We start from the raw sequence: 24,136 nt of genomic DNA on the forward strand, positions 1-24,136 counted from the left end.
ATATATTTATTATTTTTATTATATTGACCTTTCAGCCATGCCTGGCTAACAATACAGAAGTTACAATGGCACAGTGCACATGCACTTATGTTACTGTATCCAATAATAGAAAACTGACCTTTAGTCTCTACAAAGTGACTTGTCTTGGTTGTGTTTTAGTAGATTAATATTTTGTAAAATACAGTCACATTTCAATTATTATACATAATATATGTATATAGATTATTGTTATTTTGAAATTAGTTATTAAACTCATTTTTCTCAAAAAGTAGAACAGTAAATAAAGAATTAAAGCAAACAATTATCTCTTCTAGTTATGACCTTTGTACTCATTTACTGCTTGCCGTAAGTTGCTAAGCCTTATCAAATTTCGCACATGGAGGATGTGAAATGAAATTTTTTTTTTTAGGTTTTATATATATACATTCGAATAACCGGAAAATCATAAATTACTATAGAACTCAATTATAATTTATCAATTTTAGTAACAAGGCTGTATTTGGGTCTAAAAAAATATGAAATTTCGAGGAGACTAAAGACTCGACTTACCTCTATGCCATCTTTTATCGAAAGAATAATATAACGACTTTATATTTGAAAATGGCTGAGAAAGCCACTAGGGGGACATTCTGAGGTTTTGATTGGTTATTCACATATCATATATATAAGGGACCATTTCCAAAAATGGAAAGAAGTGAGCTGGGCCACTGCATTTGATTCAGTAATGAGGTTCTTATTTTATATCCTAGCTTGTCAATAACTGTAATTTGAGTTCCTAATTCATACAAAACTATAGAATTTTAACATCACAAACATCTAATTTGAACCAGTGCTGCATTCAACATACTACGTGACACACAAAAATCGATGTTTATCTATTTTTCTTTTAAATTTGCTTTTAAATTAAGAAATTAAATAATGCATAATACTAAAATTTGAATTATAATCTACAGGTTGATACCAAACTTAATGACATATATACATAAAATAGTAGTTCAATAAAAGTTTGAATGCGAGTCAACAAATGTGATGACATGGCCTTTGACCCATGTGGAAAGTGCTCTTTTCGTGAGTGGTTACCTTATCTTTCATTTTTAGAAAACAGATATTAATAAAAATGAAAAGAAATTACACTTCTGTTCCTTTAACAAGCTTTGTTTGGTTTTGGAATTATGAAATATTTGACACGCTGTTGATATTTTTCTAATACAAACTGGAAATAATTTGACAGCAGAGAAACAATGTTTTCACAACATATTGTCCTGTGCCCTTAATGCATAGGATTGGAAACATGCTAAAAGTATTAATTTAATGAAATAATTCACTTTAAACAGTCAATTTCATATGTTTTATACCTGATAATGTTATTTTTCACAGGGTACATAGTGAAAAATTTCATATTTTACGTGGGTTTTAACAGAAATAGAACCTTTGTAAGAATTAATTTGTAAAAACTATTAAAATTTATTTCAAGTATGTTTTCTTTTTTTCATAAACAAAATTGTTTTTAGTTCTAATTAAAAATAAAAAGGTATATTATTATTATTTTCCCCAAACAATATTATAATTGTATAGCATTATCTGTTTGAAACCTCACTTTTCATACGTCCAGTAACTGCAGCTAAAAGTTGAACTTCTCTCTAAATATACTTACCTTGATAATACCATATCAAGGATCTCAGCACAGTGCCCAGCCCATGTAGTTACAGAGTGGCCACTTCTTCCATCCCAAAGAGACACAACTCCATCCAATGTGCTTGTATATATTAAAGGTAACTGATTGTCCCATAACAGCTTAACAATTCCTGCCTGTAAACAATAAAAAAATATACCTTATTTCTTTATAATACATAAACAGACTTGTATAACTTTTGAATAGGAGTACGATCACAGCTAAAAAATAACTGAACAACGTTTTTCATATTATTAACAAACATGCATGTTTGAAACAAGAGTAACTTTTCAGATTCACGAGACATGAAATTTAATAGTGTCTAATATTTAATCTCCAAAAAATAATGTGTAGTAAAAACTGAGGCAATAAGTTCAGTTGCCAAAATTATTGTACTGGAGTACATAAATACTTGATATAATAGAAATAAAAAAATCACCATGAAAATCTGTCATCGTATTATTCCATCTCAATCCAGTTATTCCAGTAAATTCAGTTAGAAAACTGTGAAATAAAATTAACAAGAACTTTACCTGAAGCTGAATTGCACTTCTCTGTGTCTGGGTAGGTATATCCCATATGAACAATGTCCCACTTAGTGTTCCTGTTGCCACAAGTGGCAAACTATCGAGAAATAGATTATTATGAACTATTTGTTTTAAAAAGTTTTAGAAAAATGACATAAAAATTCATTGTTACAATCAAATTTACAAGTGGGCTGCTCCAGCATTGTTTTTTTATATCCATCATAATGAACCAAGGTCAGTTAATACACAACAACTAAATTTATCCTGTTTATTCCACTGTTCAATTTCTTAAAATGTTTAATGTTTTGTTTAAAATCAATAAAAGAATATCACGTGTAAACACAACACAATGTCCACAAGCCTATTTTATTTGTATTTATTTATTTCTTGGATGTATAAATATCAGAGCTGAGAAACTAAAGCAGTAGGTATATTGATTAGTATCAGATGAACTAATCGAATAATCAAAATAGTGATTAAATCATTTGTCAACTAAATAATAAACTGATCAAAATTAAGGTTTCTGATTATTACAGTCTTCGATTATATCAACTATCCAACTAACCAAAATATTACCACTAAACTTGCTCATCTTGTCCTTGTTATGGCAAAGCTACTAAGGCGATCTGCCACTATCACTAATTCTGAAATACTGACTAGAGGGAAGGCAACTGGCTGGCAGCACTTTCCAATAAAACCTTTTCTGTTGTTGTTGAACTGCTCACCAGAAGAAAAGCAACTGTGTAGCAGCACTCACCGTTAACTTTTATTTTATTCATTTGTACATATCATGGTTTGAGGAACACTGTATTAATCAATTAATCATACTGTTGCACTCTTCACAAAAAATATGTATTATATTATCATTGTATAACTTATGGCACAACAAAGCTTCAATATATATACACATACACAAATTAAAATATTTTATAAAATGTAGAAATAAAAATTTACTTAGTCAATAAACTTTCTTCAACAAGAAATCAACTAAGAACAACTAGATTACACTATATATAATAATAATATGAATAAACCACGAAAATAACTGTATATAGAATTTTTAATAAAATTGAAAAGATAACTTGTTTCACTAACTCACAAAACAAAGTTACCTGGAACAAAATCCAACACTTTCTACAGAATTGCTGCTTTTTTCATCACCTGGTTTATCATTGCATTGAAACGTGGCCAAAACCTTAAGAATCCAGAAAAATATCCACATTTCTAAGAACATATTTCACAGTTTAAATTATGAACTAAAAATAACCACTATAATAAAATACAAGGTATCTAATTATTAACCCTAAGCTTACAGGTACTTTTTTCTGGCCTTGGATGCCATTTCTTTCTTTTGAACCAATATTTCAAGGAGATAGGGTGTGTCTTTAGTCTAATCGAAATTTCATATGTTTTTAGACTAAAATACATCTTAGTTACTAAGTTTGATAAATTATAGTGGAATTTTACGGTACTGATGTAGTAATTTATGATTTTTTTAGTTAATCAAATGTACATATAAAACCTCAAAAAATTTTTTTTCCATATCCTCCACGTGCAAAAATTTTAAAGGCTTAGCAACTTACATCAAGCAGCAACTAAGTACAAAGGTTCTAACTAGAAGAGATAATTGTTTGCTTTACTTCTTTTTTTACTGTTCTATGTTTTAAGATAAACTGGTTTAAGAACTTATTTCAAAATAGCAATAATCCATATACACATATAATGTATAATAATTGAAATGTTGCTGTATTTTACAAAATACTAATCTACTAAAACAAAGCCAAAACTAATTACTTTGTACAGTACTTTGGTGGTAGCGAGAGCGGTCAAATCTACCGAACAGTACAGAGATTAATTACTGATAATAACAGATAAAATATAAAGTTTTTCTTAAGAAACATTGAATAACTATCTGGACATAATAAAGATTTCACATGTGAAATTTGAAAATGTTCTGATGCAATAAAGCATTTTTAATCTTAAAATGAAAATTACTTTGCATGTTAGATAGGCAACATGCAAAAAGAAAAAACAGGCATGAGAAAAACATTGCTTTACAAAACCTAAGACTTAATAAAAAAAATTTATATTTTGCATATGAAAGCATTGTAATGTTTATCGATAATGTGTCAAATTTCATTAACATTCGCTTACTACTTTAAAAGTTATACCATGAAAACTATAACAAGCACAAAATGGTTACGAGGTTGGTCCCAGAGACTGAGCCTGTGATGAAAACGTTAAAACAAGATTTCTGACTGTTTTGGAGGTTGGAATGTCAAAAGTAGGACAGAGATTTCACTTATAACCTTAAGTGATCCATTTTTCATAAACTATTTCATTGTATTTCTTCCTCATTTTCATTAAAAGCATCTACCTCCTTAATGGTGATTCAGAGCTGAGAATTTTGTGGGCTTGAGTATCCACATCTTTCCCTGGTCTATATATTACCAAAGATCAATTATTTACTGACTCATTTGATAGCTTTTTTTCTCTTGTTTGTGTGATTAAATTTTACAATATTTCATAGTTAAAGTGACATGTTATGACCAACCTGCAAACATAAAAAATTACCAGAACAATCCTTGATTTTATTCAACTCAGAATTGTAACAAAACTAAAAACAATTTTTTTTAACTTCCCAAAATCGTACTGGAATACTTTAGATAAAATCAGATAGCTACTGAAAGTTTAAGTATTATTAACATAAGTCAACTAAAAGCACACATTAAAAGCAACTAAACACTCATTTATATTTACTTTCTGTTCACAAGAAATAAGTAAACATTTTAACAGTTGTGCAAATTCAATGCAATCATTTAGTAGCTTTAGATACTTGCTTTCAATAGCATAAAAAGGTTATCAGCATTTGTGACGAGTATCTCTTTAAAAGAACAAAAGTTATTGTTATTTGAGATGTAAATAATCAATTTAAGAGTTCTCTATACAAAATAATGAGCTTCATGAAGTATATTTTATGACCAGTTTTTCAACCATTTCCCTTTTTTGAGTTTTAAGGCTTGGGTATACAAAAACACAGCACATATTTTTAGATAGATTATATATTGCCTGCAAAGAATACAATTTATTAGCTTTCTGAGTACTGAAAATAACAAGATCCATACCAGAATTAAAACTTAAGAAATTTATTTTAATTAAGCGATTTAAGTTTTATATCCAAATAAATAAATTTTACAGCTACTTACCTTTCCAGAGTTTGTGTTAATGAGTTTTGCTGTACAGTCTGTGGATCCTGTTAGCACTAGTGTGTTATCTTTACAGCAATCCATCACAGTTACTGCCTCTTCATGAGCTAACTTGTCTGTATAAAATAAATTACAAGTTAATAGTACAACAATGTAATATACTAAGAAAGTCTAAGTAGATTCATTAAAAGATCTTACAAGATTTTAATATAGAAAATTTATTAGAAACCAAGCATACAGATATAAAATATATACATATATAATATTCTAAAGCAATAATTTAAGTGTGATTGAAAAAATAATACAAGTAAATAAATCAAACAAAAGTGAAAAAATAAACACTAAATGTGAAACCATGAAACCTGATCAGCCAATCTTTATCACTAGAAAAAAAACAAAAACAACTTTAAATTACAGTAACTTATCCAAATGTTTTACTGTAATAACTTTTTTAGAAACATTTTGTTTATCATACTTTAATGTAATTTCACAAAATATAAACAAAATTAATAAATAAAACCTTTTACATTTGTCGTAACATAAATTTTTTCGTTTTTTTTTCTGGTCTCTATTACAGACCAAGAGTTTGAGTAGTGAATTTCTATTATATTTTACAATAATCAAATCTTTCTCTTTCCATACCAGTGGCATTATATGGGCCCGTGCTGCATTTGTATTCATAAAAATTAACAAGTCACAAACAAAACTAAACTAATACACAGACACTTCAAAAATAAAATATAATAACCGTTGAACATTTCTGAACCAAAATTAGGTTGTTTCTTGATAAGTTTACAACAAAACCACGAGGTGAAATAATTTTACATTATCAATTACACAATACACCCATAACTGTTGACTTGAAAGCCAGGTGATAACACACTTACTAGAAGCAATACATTCATAAACCAAATGATGTTATGTACTACCCCACTATACTGAGAACTTTTAAACTAAAATATCTTATATATATATTGTTGAAATTAATATAAATAGGTGGAACTGATGTAACTTTGGCATATGTATTTAAATCATATCTGTTTTAAAATTTGTTTCAGAAAGGACCCCTCCCCACCAATCTCTAAGTTCATGCAAGGATGAAGTACATCTTAACACTTTTACATTTTAAAAATTAAAATGAATTCCAAACAGGCACTCAACTACAAAAAGCTTTTTCTTGTTGCATTGCTCTCATGTTGACATAATTCAGAGCATGCATCAACTTACCAATAGTTTTCCACTTTTTCACCTTCCATGACTTATTGCACTTGTATCAGGATGTATACAAGTTGTGCTTTCCCCCATAATCCAGATTTCATAGTTGGAATTATAATGGAAAACACATATCTCCCAGTTGTAGGGAGGTACCTGGGAATGTATTTCAGAAGTAAATATCTATTTGAAATTCACGTTAATTCTAAAACTGAAATTCAAAACAGGCAGATTTATTCCTGAAGTACAAAAAATCAGAATATCCATACAGAGATGGAAGAGGGAACCAGAAAATCATAACGACCACTAGTTCACCAAAAAGTTCGATTCTCAGGCAGGAAGAAAGCAACACAGACCACAACAATTGGAAATGTGATCAAGTGGAGTTGATGAGACTCTAGGATCAGGTTAGATTCAACGAACTGGATTATTGCGAAAATGAGTGCAGAAGATCAGCCTCATACGAGACAAGACCAAATGAAGGCACTCAAAAAATGCACTCTTCTCAGCAGGGTAACCCCTAGCCTTCATCGTCCTTTAAATATATAAAAAAGGGGAGTTGAGTGGTATGTATTTTGCTGTGGAACCATCACATTTTCAGGTAGTTACAATGCTACACAATGGGATATCTATGCTTTGCCCACAACAGGTATTGAAAACTAGATTTTAAAAGACTTGCGGCCTTCAGATTTACTGCTGAGCCACTGAGGAAAACACTAAATCTGAACAATTCATCTGAAGTTATATTCTGTAGGTAACTTGAGGGAAGACATCAAAAATAAATTTTTAAAACTTAAGATGTCATTTGAGCTCCTAAAAACATACAAGATGCCAGGCTGGAAAGAGTTAAAGCTACATATAAAATTTCAAACAATATGCCAAATAAAAAAGTATTCACATTAACAAACCTGTAATGCCATGAAGAACAGATGCTGACTTCAAGTCCCATATTCTAACAGTGCCATCTTCATAGCCAATTACTGCTCTTTTACCTAACTTAACAAGAGAAAGTAATGAGTGAAAAAAAAATGCAGTGGAATACTTTAAAAGAAAGTTGTGAAGGAAACTGAATAATTTTCAAAAAATATAAGTCAGATGTACAAAGTTCAATTTTGATCTCATTGTTTAATTTTATAAAATTTTTCACCCCTACACTAAATTTATTTTACATCTAATTAACATACACACTTGAGTCTTAAACTGAATAATCATTTCTACTTAACACAAAATGTCATCATTCAGAAATACCAGGACAAAAAAACAACTATACTTTCCCTTACCATCCGGTAAAACTTTTCCACAACAATTAGGAACCCCAAAACTTTGAAAAGTTTTACATTCTCCACTTGGTATTTTCCACAGCCATGAATCACCATCAACTGTACCTGCTAACAAGACATTTGTTCCATGGTGCCATTCAAGCCACTTGAAGTAAATGAAAAGAATGTAGATTATTATAGCATAAAAATAAATATACTCTATTACTTATTATTTCCTCCACAACTTTCTGCAATGTACTTTTACATTTCTAGTCATCATAGCATACGAGTAACCTATAGATATTTATAACTGACAAAACAAGGATGATTAGAATTTCATAACTTTTCATCAATTAAAAGTTCTTAACCCTCACATCAGTAAGGACATAAGATAAAGTACATAAAATTTGAACTTCTAATTCTTAATCTACAAAAATACTTTTCTGACGAATAAGAAACCTCATAGCCTGAGTGCTTTTGAAAGGTAGACCCTTTTTCATCAGGGGCAAAGTGGAAGTGACTAAGGTAAGTAAAGTATGAGAAAACGTGGTGTGACATCATGATTACTCAAAGTATGTTATTAAACATAAATATGTTGTATTTGTTTTTTCAATTGGCCCCTCACAACCATTCCAGTACTCAACAATGCATCTATATACATGTAACAACAAAAAGTAGGAACTTTTGTTTTTGATAAATGTCCTATCAGAAGTCTGTACTGGCCAATTACATATAATTTCCTTAGCAAAAAAAAAAAAAAAATCAAGTGATTGTGGAAAGAACACAAAACTTTAGAATTATTATATCAGAAATACAATGACCAATTTCTTACCTGCAAAATTATCATTAATAATCACAATACAAGGTTGATCTTAACATTTTATTATGCCATTGAGCTGCATTAAGCTTGCAATTGAAGAAACCAATTGACATACATAAGACATTAATAAATGTCATTAATAGTGTAACATTAATTCTAACCTGAGTAAAGTTTTCATATTTTAAAGTACATATTTTACCACATACAATTTCTCTAAATCTTTCTACGATTTATCACTGATGTTGAGGAAGAGATGGGTTAACAACAGTAACAAATATCCAATCTTCTTCTGTAATCACTTTGATGTATATGGTTTGTTTATGGCAAAGCTACTAAGGCTATCTGCCGCTCTCTCCGATTTTTAACTGCCAAACCAGAGGAAAGGCAGCCAGCTGGCAAGCACACACTGCCAACTCTTGAGCTACTCTTTACCATCACATTATAATGCTCCCACAGCTGAAAGAATGAACATGTTTGGTTCCCAGATTTCAATCTCATAACTCACTGATTAAGAGTCAGCACCCAAAACACCTTGCCATGATATATATATACAGAGAACAGATGTTAACATAAACATCGGCTAAGAGCATATAGAAGCAGGAAGTTACATAAACTTGAAGAGAATGACAATAAATACAAAATACATAGGTGAGTTTAGTGAGATTGGTCTATTTAATGTATACACCAACTTTCTAGACAGAATGTGCATTTTAGAGGTGAAATTCAGCTAATTCAAGTTGTTAAGTTTTAGGGAGTTAAAAATGAATGATACACCCCAAAGATTGAATTATAATATAAATAACTTTGATCACATAAACTGAATATAATGACTGTGTGTCACATTTAATTCAGGCATCCAATATCATTTTGAAAATTTCTGTATCTGTTTATTTTAATTTATCACATTTTGGGAGTTCAATTTAAAATCAAACGCAAATACAAAGTTTCAAATTTTTTAAAATTAAAGTTTCAACAAATAATGTTTGGAAGAATGGCAAATGAATAACTGAAAATTGGAATTTATGTTACAGAAAAAATATTTTCCTTTATAGTTAATTGATAGTATCATTAAGAATCATTTAAAAGCTTTGTGCACTTCAAAAATTAATAAACCTCTTGAAACTAAAGAAATAATTTAATGTATTCTACCTTTTACTGGCAAATATGTTATAAAAAGGGAAACAGATTAAAACAATATTGAATCACAGTTTATCCACAAATTAACTTTAGAATTGTTTTCAAGCTGATATGTCATAGTTGTAATTATTTTAAATTTAAAGACCAGATTCCCAAAATGCATTGCTCTTACATCACCTATAAACTTACATGTCCAAGATGTAACCATGGTTATGTAGGCTCTACAATTCATTGTTTGAGCTCAAGAATTAAAAAGCATGCACAAAATACTCCATATAATTAGTCTGCCATTCTTCCTCATTGTTCGCAAGATTGTGAAATTAGAATTACAACCAAATAGCATCTTTTTTTGCATCTGAATTTATTAGGTAAGAACCATAGTTACAGCTAAGGAAATGTTACTACTGGTGACCAAAAGATAAGTTTTTTCTTTATGTATTCTTGCAGAATGGTTTGATAGAAAAATGGCAGGATGATATGAGTGTACTGGTACACATTCACATTACAATAGTTGCTCAAGCTATGATTCTGTTTAAGGCTTAAAATAAACTGTACATACATGTCATTCACTTACTGGATCTGTATTGGACTAACAACTATTCTCCTGTAACTAAACAGAAAAGATTTTGATAGCTTACTAATATATTACATAATCTATTTCCCATATTTTTGCATGATCCATCCTAGGAACAACATTTCTCAACCACAGTATATTATGTGGAATCTTTTTGATCTAAGTAGCTATCTTTATATGCAAGACTTCTTCACAATTAATTAACAGTTCTTTTTTTTTTTTAAATGTAGGGGAAAAACTGGTTACTGGACTTAGTAGATCTTATTTAAATATAGTCTGATGATTAATTCTAAGTCATTGTTTTAATCTATTCTGCCTACATAGATAAGTTTCCACAAGTTGTTAAATGGAAAAGTTTGTTGCTAAAATAATATTTGAAATACGAACTCTCAAGTCTGTTGTTTCAAAACTCCAAATATTTTCTTTTGAATCCAGTTTCCAAACTTTAATAACACCACTCATGTCTCCAGTCACTGCAAGTGTAGAATCATGGTTGAATCCAACATTAACAACAGAGTCCTTGTGACCTACAAAGACACAATTAACAGTCTGTGACAATATTTTTCTATCTCGAAAATGTTTCTAGCCATTCCAATTTCTAACTCAATAAAAACTTTATATATGCATTAAAAACTTACATCAACACCTCATTCATATAATGTAATAAACCAGCTTTTAGTGGGCAAAAGAGTGTCAGCGGAGGCAAGTATTATTGGAAATACATTTTCAGTTTAGGAAAATGATAATTCTCAAACCATACTTACCTCCGCTGACACTGTAGCTAGAATCCCACATTGAGAAGGTGGAGGGGCTGGTGCAAGCATGAACCATACAGAAATCATCTGTATAGAACAGAAGTGTACCAAGATAAAAAATATTACAAGAGTGGGGAACTGCACTGCATCCAGAACTGGTATGCTCTTCACCAGGAACTCAGTTCCTTTATCAAAGGTGGAATAGAATACGAGAAATCATCAGTATAGGCCAGCCCCAACAAGACAGTCGAGGTTCCACAACTCAAGGTTGGAATTAAGGGATCACAGTACCTATATCCCACACTGGTGTCGAGAGCTATTGGACTAGAATGTTATATATACTTTTGATAAAATCCCAAATGGTAGCCATAGAGTGGTGCATTTCACAATGAGAAAGTAAGCAACACTGAAGAGGACAAACTTTCTCCTCCACCTGAAGAAGTCCAAAAGGCAACACCCCAGGCTTGGAATGACAGGATTGTATATGCCATACTCAACCAAAGGAACAGAACTCATCTGGTCTAGAATTATGAACATTCATCCTCACTCTCTTACCAAGTGGGCAAGGAGTATTCCGCTTGCCCCTGGAATCATGGAGAGGGCGTGGAACCTGTGTCCAACCAAGGACCTATAAAGGGACCAAATCACATTCAGAATTATGAGGAGATGGTGGACCTCCTTCCATGAACAATATACAAAACTGGCATTGATCAAAGAAAAGGGACATGCACCCCCCCCCAACCAGATAGCTTCGTGTCAAATCTAACCAGAAGTACAAGTAGGCTCTTGCAGAGGCTGGTGCCACTCCTACTGAGTACTAGGTAAAACATTCATGGATCCGAGTAGGAGGGCCCCCAGCTTTGTCCTCTTCTCCAAGAGTTGAGAAACACACTTGAACATTCGGGAGGAAAAGCCTCTGTCCGCCACCCCAGCAACTGGAAACTGGGGTGGCAAGGACTCCCACGCTCCACAAGGAGAGTCTGGGGAGGGGGTAATATGCATTGGGGAGTCCTGAGGAACAATGCTCCGGAAACTGTGCAATAGGTGAACCAAGTTTGCTACATTTTTAAAAACAAACTGACCCTGATTTATTCAACCTGAAGATTGGCATGAATGAGCAGGATCCCCTTTAGCTTTACTCATGATAGTCCATAATAATAAAGTAATACCATCCAGTAGGTGCCTAGATGGTCTTATGGAACACCCCATTTTGACAGAGCCTGTTGCAACCTGTAGTAATAATAGTGAAAGTAGTTGCTAGTGTGGAACTGAAAATAGAAAGCATATCTGCCTGGGAAACACTCACCACAGAGTGGGATCCAGTGAAAAAATAAAGGGACCCTGGAAAATAAAGGGTATATGATTGAGGAAAATACTCACCTCTGGTGAAAATCTAATAAATGTGGCCAAAATAGCTACAGAGGTTAGTCAATGACCAGCAGAAAACGAAACTGCAAGATCATGTAAGGAATGTATTAGGAGTATTCCACATACCAGACCGCATAATGTCTTCCAAAGGGCAATTCAACTGGGCAGTTATTGACAGAGATATAACAAATTGGTGAGAGGTGAAATGCAAAAGATTCCTCTCCAGTAACAATAATCCATTATAGGTCATGTGAATCAACTTACAAAGCAACCTTGTTAGGGTAATGAGAGATAAGTAACAGGAAAAAGAAGGATTCCAATGAACGAACAATCGATTCCTACGACCTTGAAATGAGTTAGTACAAGCTACATAACACATGAGGCCCTAAACAGGACATAACAAACAGTCAGGATTGGAGCAGTCATAAAGGTAAGAAGCGGCTAGCAAATGGATTGATGATAAGAATCTTTCCCCTCCTATAGCTGTAAGAGCCTTGGACAGAAAGGACCTATTGGAGTAAAGCAGGACAAATGTGGAATGATAAAGAGTCCTAAGCACAGGAATAGCAAACAACTCCAACCAACAATGTCCACAAGCCAATAACAACAAAAAATAGAATTTAAGAGAAAGGTGAAACAAAGAACATGAAGCTAAGGGCTCAAAAGGAGAATGAGACAATGCATGTAAAACAACTGTTAAATTGTAATTTGGTAATTGAAAAGGTCATTTGGGTCAAATAATATGAAGGGTTTTGAGTAGACCTGATAGTATTGAGGATTCAAAAAACCTTCTGATATTTGGAATATCGAAAATAGTGGATAAGGATGCCTTATATGAAGCAACTGTAAGCAAAGCAAGACCTCTCTCAAATACCCAACTCATAAAACGGGATATGGTAGATACATTAGAATGAAGAAGTTTGAAATTCCTTTTAAGATACCACTGACGATAAATATTCCATTTCCACTGATAAACAGCTGTGGTTGGCCTACAGAGAGATGTAGTTAAATACAGAGAAACTGTAGAAGTTAAACCCTTAAATTGGGCAAAGACCACATAACTTCCCAGGATGAAAATTGAGTTTCCAAACACCTGGGTGGAGAATGTCTGATCGAGGTTGTCTCAGAGACTGCTCAATGTGGAAGGGGTAGAGGAGGACATACCTGCAAATCCTGAAGAAGGGAAAACCATGTTTGAACTGGCCAATACGGTGCAACCAAGATAACTTGATAGGGAGTGGAGTGAACCATAATCAGAAACCAGAGCAATAGTCCAATCAGGGGGAAAAGGCATACTGATATAAACCTGTCCAGTCCTGACTGTACACATCTACTGCCAATGCTTGAGGATGAGGTATTAGACGAAAACTGAGAGCAAATACTCTGAAAAAAACCTTGTTATGCATCATCCATTCTGTCAAAAGAATCCGGTTAATTGGAAACAAGTGATCTGCAATTAAATTCATCACTCGTGGAACAGGACATGCTAAAGCAGTGATAAAAATAGGAATGAGCCCAGTGTAGAAGATTCAAGGTACGAAAACAGTCTCGAGAATGTGTGCCTCCTTGGCGACAAATCTGAGATACCACTGAGGAGTTGTTGGAATGTAACATGACAATTTTTCCCTTCAAGAACATTGATATGGAGGGTAGACTCGACTTCTATCCAAATACCCTGGAACTCCTGACCTTGAACATAAATTCTCCATCCTTGAAGAGATGCATCTAACTCAGGAATTCATACCCATTGGTATGTGTTATTTTATCATTATTATTATTATTAAAATAATTTAGAGGGAAGACAGCTAGTCAACAGCACACTCTACCAACTGTTGGGCTACATTTGCCTGATCTAATAATAAGATTTAACAGTCACTCTTATAATGCATCCAAAGTTTCAAAGAGCAGAACACTTCCATAACCAGCAAGCTAACCACTGGACTATGCTCATCTCAAGACTATCAGAAGGCACATTTTTCATCAGATTAATAAATAATGCTACTCACCAGAAGTTTGTAAATGAAAAACATGTAACATATTTCATGAGTTTTTACTGCTACAGATGAAATTATTCTTTATTTTCAATGTTTACATAAAATACACAGTCCACAATTTCTTATAAAACAAATTAATTGTTCTTCATTTTTACTTATACTGATTTCTATCGTTGACTTGAAATGTCTAAACCTTTTAAGGAATTATAAAATAATCACTATTTAAGTGCTGTATTTATAAACTTTTTATTGTAATATAAATGGTACAGTATAAATCAATTATATGTTTGAACCTCACACAGTTTAGTGGAAAATAATACAAACTTTGCAAAAAATTGATGTTTCCTTTAAATTAGTCTTTCTCTATTATAGACAATAAAAAGATAAAATGTGTTACAACCAGCTCTACCACCACTAAATTGCTTAAAATAAATATATTTAAATTAAATACTTATGACTAAACATTTGTACACAAACTATTTAATAATTACAAGGTTAAAATAATAACTAACAAAACTCATGTACCTAAACAATTAAGAAGAACTTCTCCATCTGCTATCCTCCATACATAGGCTTTATCATCTTCCCCTCCAGATACAGCATAGGTTCCACTTTGATCCACATCACAACAAAACACTGCACCTATATTAAAAGTTGTACAGGTTAAGTTATACTGGTAATACACGTCATAATTCTAGAGAAAACATCAGGGTTAAAATAATAAATACTAAAGGTAGTTCAGTAGTTTTACAAATAAACTAAGATTAAGCAACAAACAGTAGATATTTAATACTACAAATATACCAGGATTAAGTCATGAATACTAAGAGTAGTTTTTCTAATTCTACAAAGTCACGCAGGAAAACTTCTGTATTCCAAGAGAACATTATTTCATTAAACAAAATCATTGATAATTCATTATTAGTATTTTGGCTTTTATGTCATAAAATAATTTTGATTAAATACTGAAAAAATATTTAAAGTGTTTGATCGAACTTGTGGTAGTGTTTATGAGACATACCTTCCATTTTGGTTGAGTATACAACTGATAAAAAATTTTCCATGCAATTAATTACCTGTATGTTTTTTGAACACATGAACAGAGTCATCCTTCACTGAATAAGAAGCACCTGCAGCTCCTTCTACAACTCCATCATCTAGGCTATCTTCATCATCTTCAATTTCTATATCTTCATCTTCAATAACCTCAATGTCTTGAAGTAATGAAAACAAAAACTAAATGAAATGTTGTTAACAAGATAATAGCCACACATTTTTCAGAAGTGACAACTAATTTAGAGACAATATCAAATCTGTTTTTAAAATTATGTTACCAGATTTAAAAAAAACTGGTCCACATACAACACATATGAATAGAGGATAAAGCAGTCATGACCATTTGTGTAAAAAATGACCCCCAGGAGCCAAAAATAAATATACATTCATGTAACTGGTTTTCATTATCTATAGCTTTACCAATATATGGACAAAGCTTTCTTGCTGTCATTATGAAAAAGCACTTACCTAGTATTTTCATTTATACCAACTCAACAAGAATTTGGTGTTATTTACACAACTGGATAATAAGATTGATTATGTTAATAATAAAAGGTTCTAACCCTACAAATAGCAAGGGTACTAAGCAACAAAGTTCATCTAAGGAATTACAAGGGACATTATTATGTATGGCTACATCTAAAATGTTTATAAGTTTGATCTCACATCTTATAATCCTGATCAGTGAGATAACTTACCAACTTCTATGGTTTGGAAAAAATTATGAGATATTAGGATCATGCCCATTGCATCTCCAATATATATATACACACACATACATATAAAGGCCATGGAACAGAAAAGTTATCACTACCATTTCAAATAACTGCTCCAGGCTATCACCTGTGATCATTACTCAGAATTAAGGATATGATTTTCTATCAGTTTAAGATTAGTACGATACTATTAGGATAGAAGGGATGTTTCAATTAGTTTAAAGCTAAACTGAAACTGAGGCCATTACAACTAAAGATATTGCTATTGTATAACACTTCTATGACTTTTTATGTTTAAATTTTTTGGATAATTTTCAATATATGTATTTTTCAATCTTTAAAATTAACAGTACATATCCTAAATGAAGTAAGTAATCTTAATAAGCTAAGATTACTTCTGCTAAGGTAGAATTAAGTCCACGGTACCTAGTTATGGATATTATTTTTAAGGTATGACACACAAATGCACAAAATGCCCTCAGATGTTTTCACTTCATTGTCATGAAATAACAGCAACCATGCAAAATATAAATTAGCATTTATATAAAGTCTGATCCAACACTGTATAAATACAGTGAAACCCCAATTTAGCATGACATTTTATGGACCTCAATGATCGCATTATAACGACATTACACTGTATCTCTCTTCTATAGTTGAAATTATACCACATTCTTTTGCACAGGCACATTCACAAGGTAGGCATTGTAGTTTCATAACTTAGAAAACAATATTCATCCACCAGTAACTGATAACACACATGTACCTGATTTCATAAACCACAATTATACACAATGATAATTATATATATTTCTAAATTGAAAAATTACATTAATTCAGCATCAGTTTATTTAACTCACACTTCATCTGCTGGAGAGTGAATGAAAAAATGTTCTTTTAGAACATTCCTCCAAAATATCTTATTATTTAGAAAGATAAGCACAGCATCTGTTTTTATAAAAACAAGTAGGATCTCAAATAGACAAATCATGTATTTTTAGGAAAAAAAAACCAGTACTTTCTTTCAAGTCAGTAAGGTTATGCATTGTAAATGGTACAAAACCTAGGCAAAGGAGCAGAAAGACAATACTTTTGAGACTATAAAATTTAGCCTAGAACACAAAATGGGTCTTATAGTATGTATCTATAAATCATTACATTTTTATTATAAAGGTTATTTTTTACCTTAATTTTGATACCTGATATTTTGTTGCATGTTGAATGATTGTTAGACCAATTGCAAATGAATACAGAAAAGTAGCATCCTGTTGTTTATCACAAAGGAAAGATCAACAGATAAAAATTAACATGAGCCAATATTATATATAAACTTGGAATAACGCCTACAATTACTAACTTTCTTCCCCTCAAACCTATCTCTAAAGGTACTTTGTGATGCAAAATTAATTATAGAACTTATGAGAACTTTTGGCAAAGCTATTCATAGCATATGTGATTCCAACTTGTCAAATGACACTTTGAAGTTTGTACAAAACATCTGCAGTCATATTTTTGAACTAAAATTAATTTTTACCAGAATCATCAACATTAGATGCTCTATTTGGCATAATTTGATAACCATCTAACTCATAAATAAGACTAAAGAGTTAATGAAACAAGTTCTATTAATCTATTAATTACTTTACATCAACTGAAATATATCTTAACTATCAAGTGGATTTGATTATTTTAAAACTTACTTTTTACTATTCTTTATACTTGTTTCATTATCTCTACAGTAAATAATCTTGTGTAAAAAAAGTATTATGAATCTAATAAGGTATACCTATAACAGAATAGGCCTCTTTCTGAACACAAGCAGAAGATTAGATAATACTGTGAAGTCTCAAAAAATATACCTTTTTTTTTGAGACCATACATGTAGCAAGAATTTTTACTATCCTACAAACATGTGGTTTTACAAAAATTAATAATATATGTATCAAGATAAGAAGTATTTTACATTAAATAGAAATCTTAATTAGATAATGATCCTAAACTACTTTACTTTAAGTTTAGCCTGGCTTGAGCCTTACTATTGCAAGGTGCATCTTAATACAATTTTTATTTAAAAAAAAAAGTTATTTTTCTAAAGAAATACTTCAAAATCTATCAAAACATGATGGATGACTCATTAAATTTAAGGTTCATTTAGTCAGGACAAGAAACAGGCCATTTTCAAGATTCCTTGTTTTAAAATCTAGCAACCAAGCTCAGAATATAAGGGTTAATTAAATGCATATAAATACAACACGTTTCAAATAACTCATCAAATCTTTATTTTTTATTTCAAAATTATTTATTTTTGTAGAACAGTTACTAATTGGTTCATATCATATTTTATTTGTACTTAATTTAAGAATTTTATATCAGTGAATCCCAAGTATTCAAGCATTTAACCATTGAAAAAATACAACTTCCTTCTTCTTACATAAATAGCCTTCCAATAAATAAACTGTAATATTGTAGTTTCAATTGCATCAACTATACTACTTTTTAGCTACTTTTTTTTTTTTTCATTTTACTTGGTAACAGCTATACAAAATAAGAGTTATTTTAAAGGTCACCATGAAGACAAGAAAAATACTTGTAATTGCTTATTACTTCCTTTTTTTTATCAAACAATCATCAAACCTGGTTTGGATACATGTGAAATCATGCCACTTTAAAATGTCTAACACACAGTTTATTAGTGTATGATGAATACAGGGCAATGACCTTTTTAATTTAGTATGTGAAGTATGTTACTGATCTGTTGCATATCCATGCAAAACTTGAACAACTCGTTTTATAAATATTTCTGATACAAATAGGTAAAAATATACTGCTCTAAAATAGTTCACTCTTCTTTTTTCATTTTATTTAATTAAATAATACAGAATATTAACATACATGTACATTAATAAAAATTTTAAAATGTGATTTAAAAAGTAGTTAGATTAATGATTGAATACAAAATAAAATGTATTTTTAAACTAAATATACATCTTAAATGCGTGCTTTGCCAGTCTATTGGAATACAGTAAACATTACCTTTATAAAAGTATATTATAAATGTTGGCAAATTTTCATACATTTTTCATTAATATTATGAGACATACAACTTGTGGTACATTTCTTATTCAACAGCAATAACTAAAACACAAAATACAAAGAGCCTATAGATTACATACTTGAGAAATAATCTTGGCTTAATTCTCTCAAGTTTTAGTTCTTATATTTATTTTGACATATTAATATCTCTTCCCTGCTGTGTATTTTATTTTTCATCATTTTTTCTCTAATATCCTGACTCATCAACATGTCACTAAACTTTGCAATAACTTGATTTGTGAAATACTTGTACATAATTAAATGTTTCTGTTAACATGACAGAGTTTGACAGAAAAAAAAAAAGGAAACTTTTAGGTTAACGCTTCCTTACTTCTTAAAAAAAAAGAACTTCAATCTTTAAAAGGCTGAAACTTATGTAGTTCAATTTTGTTTCTATTATGAATGTCCTGTAATGAGAGTTTAATAAGCAACTTTTGTTGATTAAGAACTCCCATGTTAAATAAACATTATGATAAATTTAAGTTATATACATCTGAGAGTATATGTTATATGAAGTTCAACGAAACTACTTTTTTAGCTGACAAAGTGCAATATATTTTGTACTAGACTGTCAGGGGCACACCTGATACTACAGTTTGTGTGTGTGTGGGAGGGTCTTTTTAAAAAGAAATGTGGATCATTTCATATAGAAAAATAATTTAAATTATTTACATGAAAGAGAAATGTTTATTTCTAAAAAAGCCAGAAGATGATGGACTTATAGTGGACCTTTTAGACTTGTTATAATATTGGTGTGGTCATTTGCCTCCCATCCCCATCTATGAACCTGACCACAACCACCATCATACTCGTAGATGAACTTTTTATACAACAGCCAGAATAGAAATTTTCTAAAAACTAGCTAATACACAGTAAAACTATCTGAAAACTCATTATTTACCATCATCAAGTACTAATCCATCATCATCCATTTCGTCAGGACCTTCCATGGGTGAAGGTGTGTCTCTATGCATTGAATAGAGAAGTTTTTTTCTAAACAAAGTTGGAAAAAGTAATTCAAAATTAGTTAGTGCTTGATGGCAATTAAACAATACAAATACTTCCACAATAACTTTATAACTTAAATGCAATTTAATTATTGTATATTATTCTTAAATGACCTGTCACTACTACATATCAACTTAAACACATGATGTGTACTATTCAGTCAGTTCTCAATAACTCGTTGTACTCTCTCAAATTTGCGTCGCAATGAAACACATAGCAATTTACAAGTCAAGCTAACAGACCAAAAAAAAGAAAAAATTATAGAATACATACACTATTGCTTTTAATAAATGTTCACAAGTTAACCACACTGAGGAGGAAATAATTCTGAAATTAAGCTTGTATGTATGTTTCCAAAACAAGTAACTCTAACCTCTAACATTTATATGTTATTAATGTAGCCAAATGCTTCATCATTTAATTAGGGTTAATACATATATGAGACTCCAACTGTCCCTATCATCTATCTAACAAAACCACAGCCAAATATGTCAAGGAATGTCTTGACATTCAAACAACAGAAAATTATTCCCAAGTTTCTGAACTTCACACCTAAGGATTATTTGTTTTCTTATTACAAAGCTACATAATTGTCAACTTGAATTCTATCCACCACGGTGAATCAAATGCAGATTTCAGCACTGAAAGTTTCCAAACTTAATGCTGGCCCACCAGGGGACACAGCAAAGGAAACATGCTTGGAGAAATCACTACTAGAGAAGGAAGAAACTATTGAGCTTCTCTATATGAAGAGACATGAAAGGTGTAGCATAGGTGGAAATCTGCTGTTGAATTACCACTACTTTCATTGTTTCTTTATCAACTCAGTGAAAAGACTGGCTAAGAAAACCACAATGGTGAGACTGAAGAAAAGATTTATTAATTAGACTATAGGGCGATGGGATGCAAGAACGCAAAAGGTTATTATTAATAGAGTTCAGTCAAAATGAATCCTTGTTACTGGTGAAGTTCCTCAGATGCTAATGTTTGGGCCTTTGCTTTTTCTTATCTACATTAATGATACAAGTAAAATTAGTAAGGTTTGCCGATGATATTAAACTCTTAGAAATTTCTAGCTGTATTGAGTATTTTAAAAGGTTGAAGAATTACTTTAATCAATAGATAATTTGGACAAATATATTTCAAATGACTTTTAATTGTATTATGTGAAAGGTAGTGCATTTGGTTTATCATAATTCAGATCCCACATTTAACATCAATGGAAACCGACTAAAGAAAAAGGTCTTAACATATCAATGGATACATTAATATAGTCACATAAGCAGTGATCTGTTGCTAGTTTTAAAACTAAACTGTAGGGTGTATTTAACTATTTCAAGACAATCTGATTCCAAGGTGAAAAAGACGCATTTACTTTTATAAAAATCCCTTGTTAGGCCTCACTTGGAATACTGTGTACACTCTTGGTCTCTTTACTTAAGAAAGAATATTGATTTATTAGAGGTTTGAGAAGTGGGCTACTAAGATGATTCTGGGGATGGAAGGGTTATCTTATGGAGTTAAGATCTCAATTTACTTCCTCTTGAGTAAAGATACTTAAGAGGTGATCTTACTGAACCTTATAAAAATATGACTATGGGAGATTTTAAGGATAAAAGACTCACTTGTTTGTGCTATATCTTTAAGACAAGAACGTACGAGTTTAAGAATGTAGGCTAATGTCTTATTTAATTTTTGAATGAGAATTGATTTCAAAGTTCAATGGTTTGAATGGTCTCATATCAATTATTTTTTTATAAATTTCTATACTTCAAGATCTGATGTATTAATATTACGTTAGATGCAACTTAATAAAGTGCGGATATTTTTCATTTTACAAATACTGAAATAGACGGAAACTGTACTGGTGTAGCCTAGTCCTAGTCTTACTCGTAGTACTAATAGTAATACTACTGCCACTACAAAGTACAAGTAATAATATTTAATTACTACCGTTAGTGTTACTAGAGTCCAGACTACAGCTAGGCACAGCCAAGACTGAGCAATGAAATTTTATAAAATATAAAATCATATGCCTATATTTAAACGGCTACTAGAGCGCAAGATAAAATAATATTATTACTAAATTGTAATAACATTACTAGTAATTAATGGCAAAACCGTCATCAAACTTTCCAATGATACAACATTACCAATACACTGTACTAGTACCTAGTTAAATTTCTCTACAAAGAGCATTACGATACGCCATCTATTCAAAACAAATATATACATATTTAATTATTGTTGAACGTCTATTCCATTATATTTTTCTCAATGCTGGCTCATCGTAAAACCTGAGAAGTTACAACGCTAAAAATCAGAGATCGATTCTTACGGAGGGCGCAATGCAAATAGTTTCTTGTTTATATTTCTGCATAAAACAAACAAACTCACGACATGACATTATTTCCCAAAGTCAGTTAAACTCAACCGAGTGGGTCAAAACATAAAATGGATCAAACCACTAACATAATCTTTTTTTTTTCTATTTTGTTGCTTTTCAGAATTTGTAGTGCATTCAAGAGCGATTTAGAAATTTTGGCAATAACATTTAAAAAACGAACTTTTTTATTATTATTTATTACTAGTTTCTAACTTTATTGTCGAAATTTTCTTTTTTTTACTACAAGATTTATTTGTTTGTTCTTGCTATAGCAGTGTTGTTTTTTGTTTGTTATTAAAAGCACAAAGCTACACGAAATACAACTTGTGTTCTGCCCACCACAAGTATCGAAACCCGGTTTCTAGCTATACATGCCCCGATGCAACTGGGGTGCTCTTACTATAGCGCAAAGATTCATAATTGGCTGTCTGCGATCTGCCTTCCGCAAGGAGTTGAGCCTCGGATTTTAGCGTTTTAAGTCTATACATTTTCTGTAAAGAAGATATCAGCAAATGTAGTAGTAAGTTTGAAAATGTCCTCCGGTGGGACAGCAGTAAGTCTTCGGATTTATACAGCAGGTAGCCCGATGAGGCATTGCTATAAGAAAACGCACACATTATTTTGAAAATTATAAGCATTTGAGGATTTTATCAAAACTAAGTTAAATATTTTGTTATAATATTTATAATATAATATATTAATAAGTTTGTAATTAAGCACAAAGCTACACAATGGGCTATCTATGTTCTACCGGATTCTAGCATTGTAAGTCCGCAGATATATCGCTGTGCCACTGGGGGCATATTAATAAGCATCAAAAAATGACACTTTTGAAAATAGATGGTCGAACTATCACTCCATTTTAAAGAAAAGCATAGAGTAAATATTAATATTTTATATTCACGCTTGGTTTAAAAAATACATCAGCTCACGTGCTCTTAAAAACAGTGATTATATATATTGTTATGACAGCGGAAGTTACGTGACGCTAGTAACACGTCATGAGCTTCTAGAAAATTCATATCCTTCGTGAAGCCTCAAGTGTTTATTAGATATGCGGTATTCTTGTATATAAGACCGCCAAGAAGTGACGGCAACAATCGTAATTGAATTGCAGACAGAGATAGAGACGACAATTGAGTCAAGCGCGTGAATCGTTCGTTTGTTGCGAATTATAGCGTTTGTTTAAGCGTGACTGTGGAAATTAAGTGTTATTTTTGTTTTTTTGTTTTTGAATTTCGCGCAAAGCTACAAGAGGGCTATCTGCGCTAGCCGTCCGTAATTTAGCAGTGTAAGACTAGAGGAAAGGCAGCTAGTCATCACCACCCACCGCCAACTCTTGGGCTACTCTTT

At 31.4% G+C, this 24,136-nt stretch overlaps 1 protein-coding gene across 5 annotated transcripts in view; it reads right to left on the reverse strand.

The window, feature by feature from the left end:
• LOC106478688 (angio-associated migratory cell protein-like) overlaps positions 1-22,806 on the reverse strand; it is a 24,418-nt gene extending 1,612 nt beyond the window's left edge. The window contains exons 1-11 of one of the 5 annotated variants that reach the window (XM_022382384.1): positions 22,795-22,806; positions 20,291-20,382; positions 15,601-15,738; positions 15,050-15,166; positions 10,795-10,934; positions 7,898-8,042; positions 7,526-7,609; positions 5,406-5,521; positions 3,312-3,394; positions 2,206-2,296; positions 1,655-1,809 (exon numbers count right to left, since the gene is read on the reverse strand). In XM_022382384.1, coding sequence (XP_022238092.1) covers positions 1,655-1,809; positions 2,206-2,296; positions 3,312-3,394; positions 5,406-5,521; positions 7,526-7,609; positions 7,898-8,042; positions 10,795-10,934; positions 15,050-15,166; positions 15,601-15,738; positions 20,291-20,382; positions 22,795-22,799 — 1,166 coding nt within the window. In that variant the 5' untranslated portion in view covers positions 22,800-22,806. The other 4 variants (XM_022382400.1, XM_013939252.2, XM_013939260.2 and 1 more) reach the window with 4 other exon arrangements.
• Between the last annotated feature and the right edge of the window lie 1,330 nt (positions 22,807-24,136).

This window comes from Limulus polyphemus, unplaced genomic scaffold, assembly GCF_000517525.1.
Source record: "Limulus polyphemus unplaced genomic scaffold, Limulus_polyphemus-2.1.2 Scaffold11, whole genome shotgun sequence".
NCBI classification, from domain to species: Eukaryota; Metazoa; Arthropoda; class Merostomata; order Xiphosura; family Limulidae; genus Limulus; species Limulus polyphemus.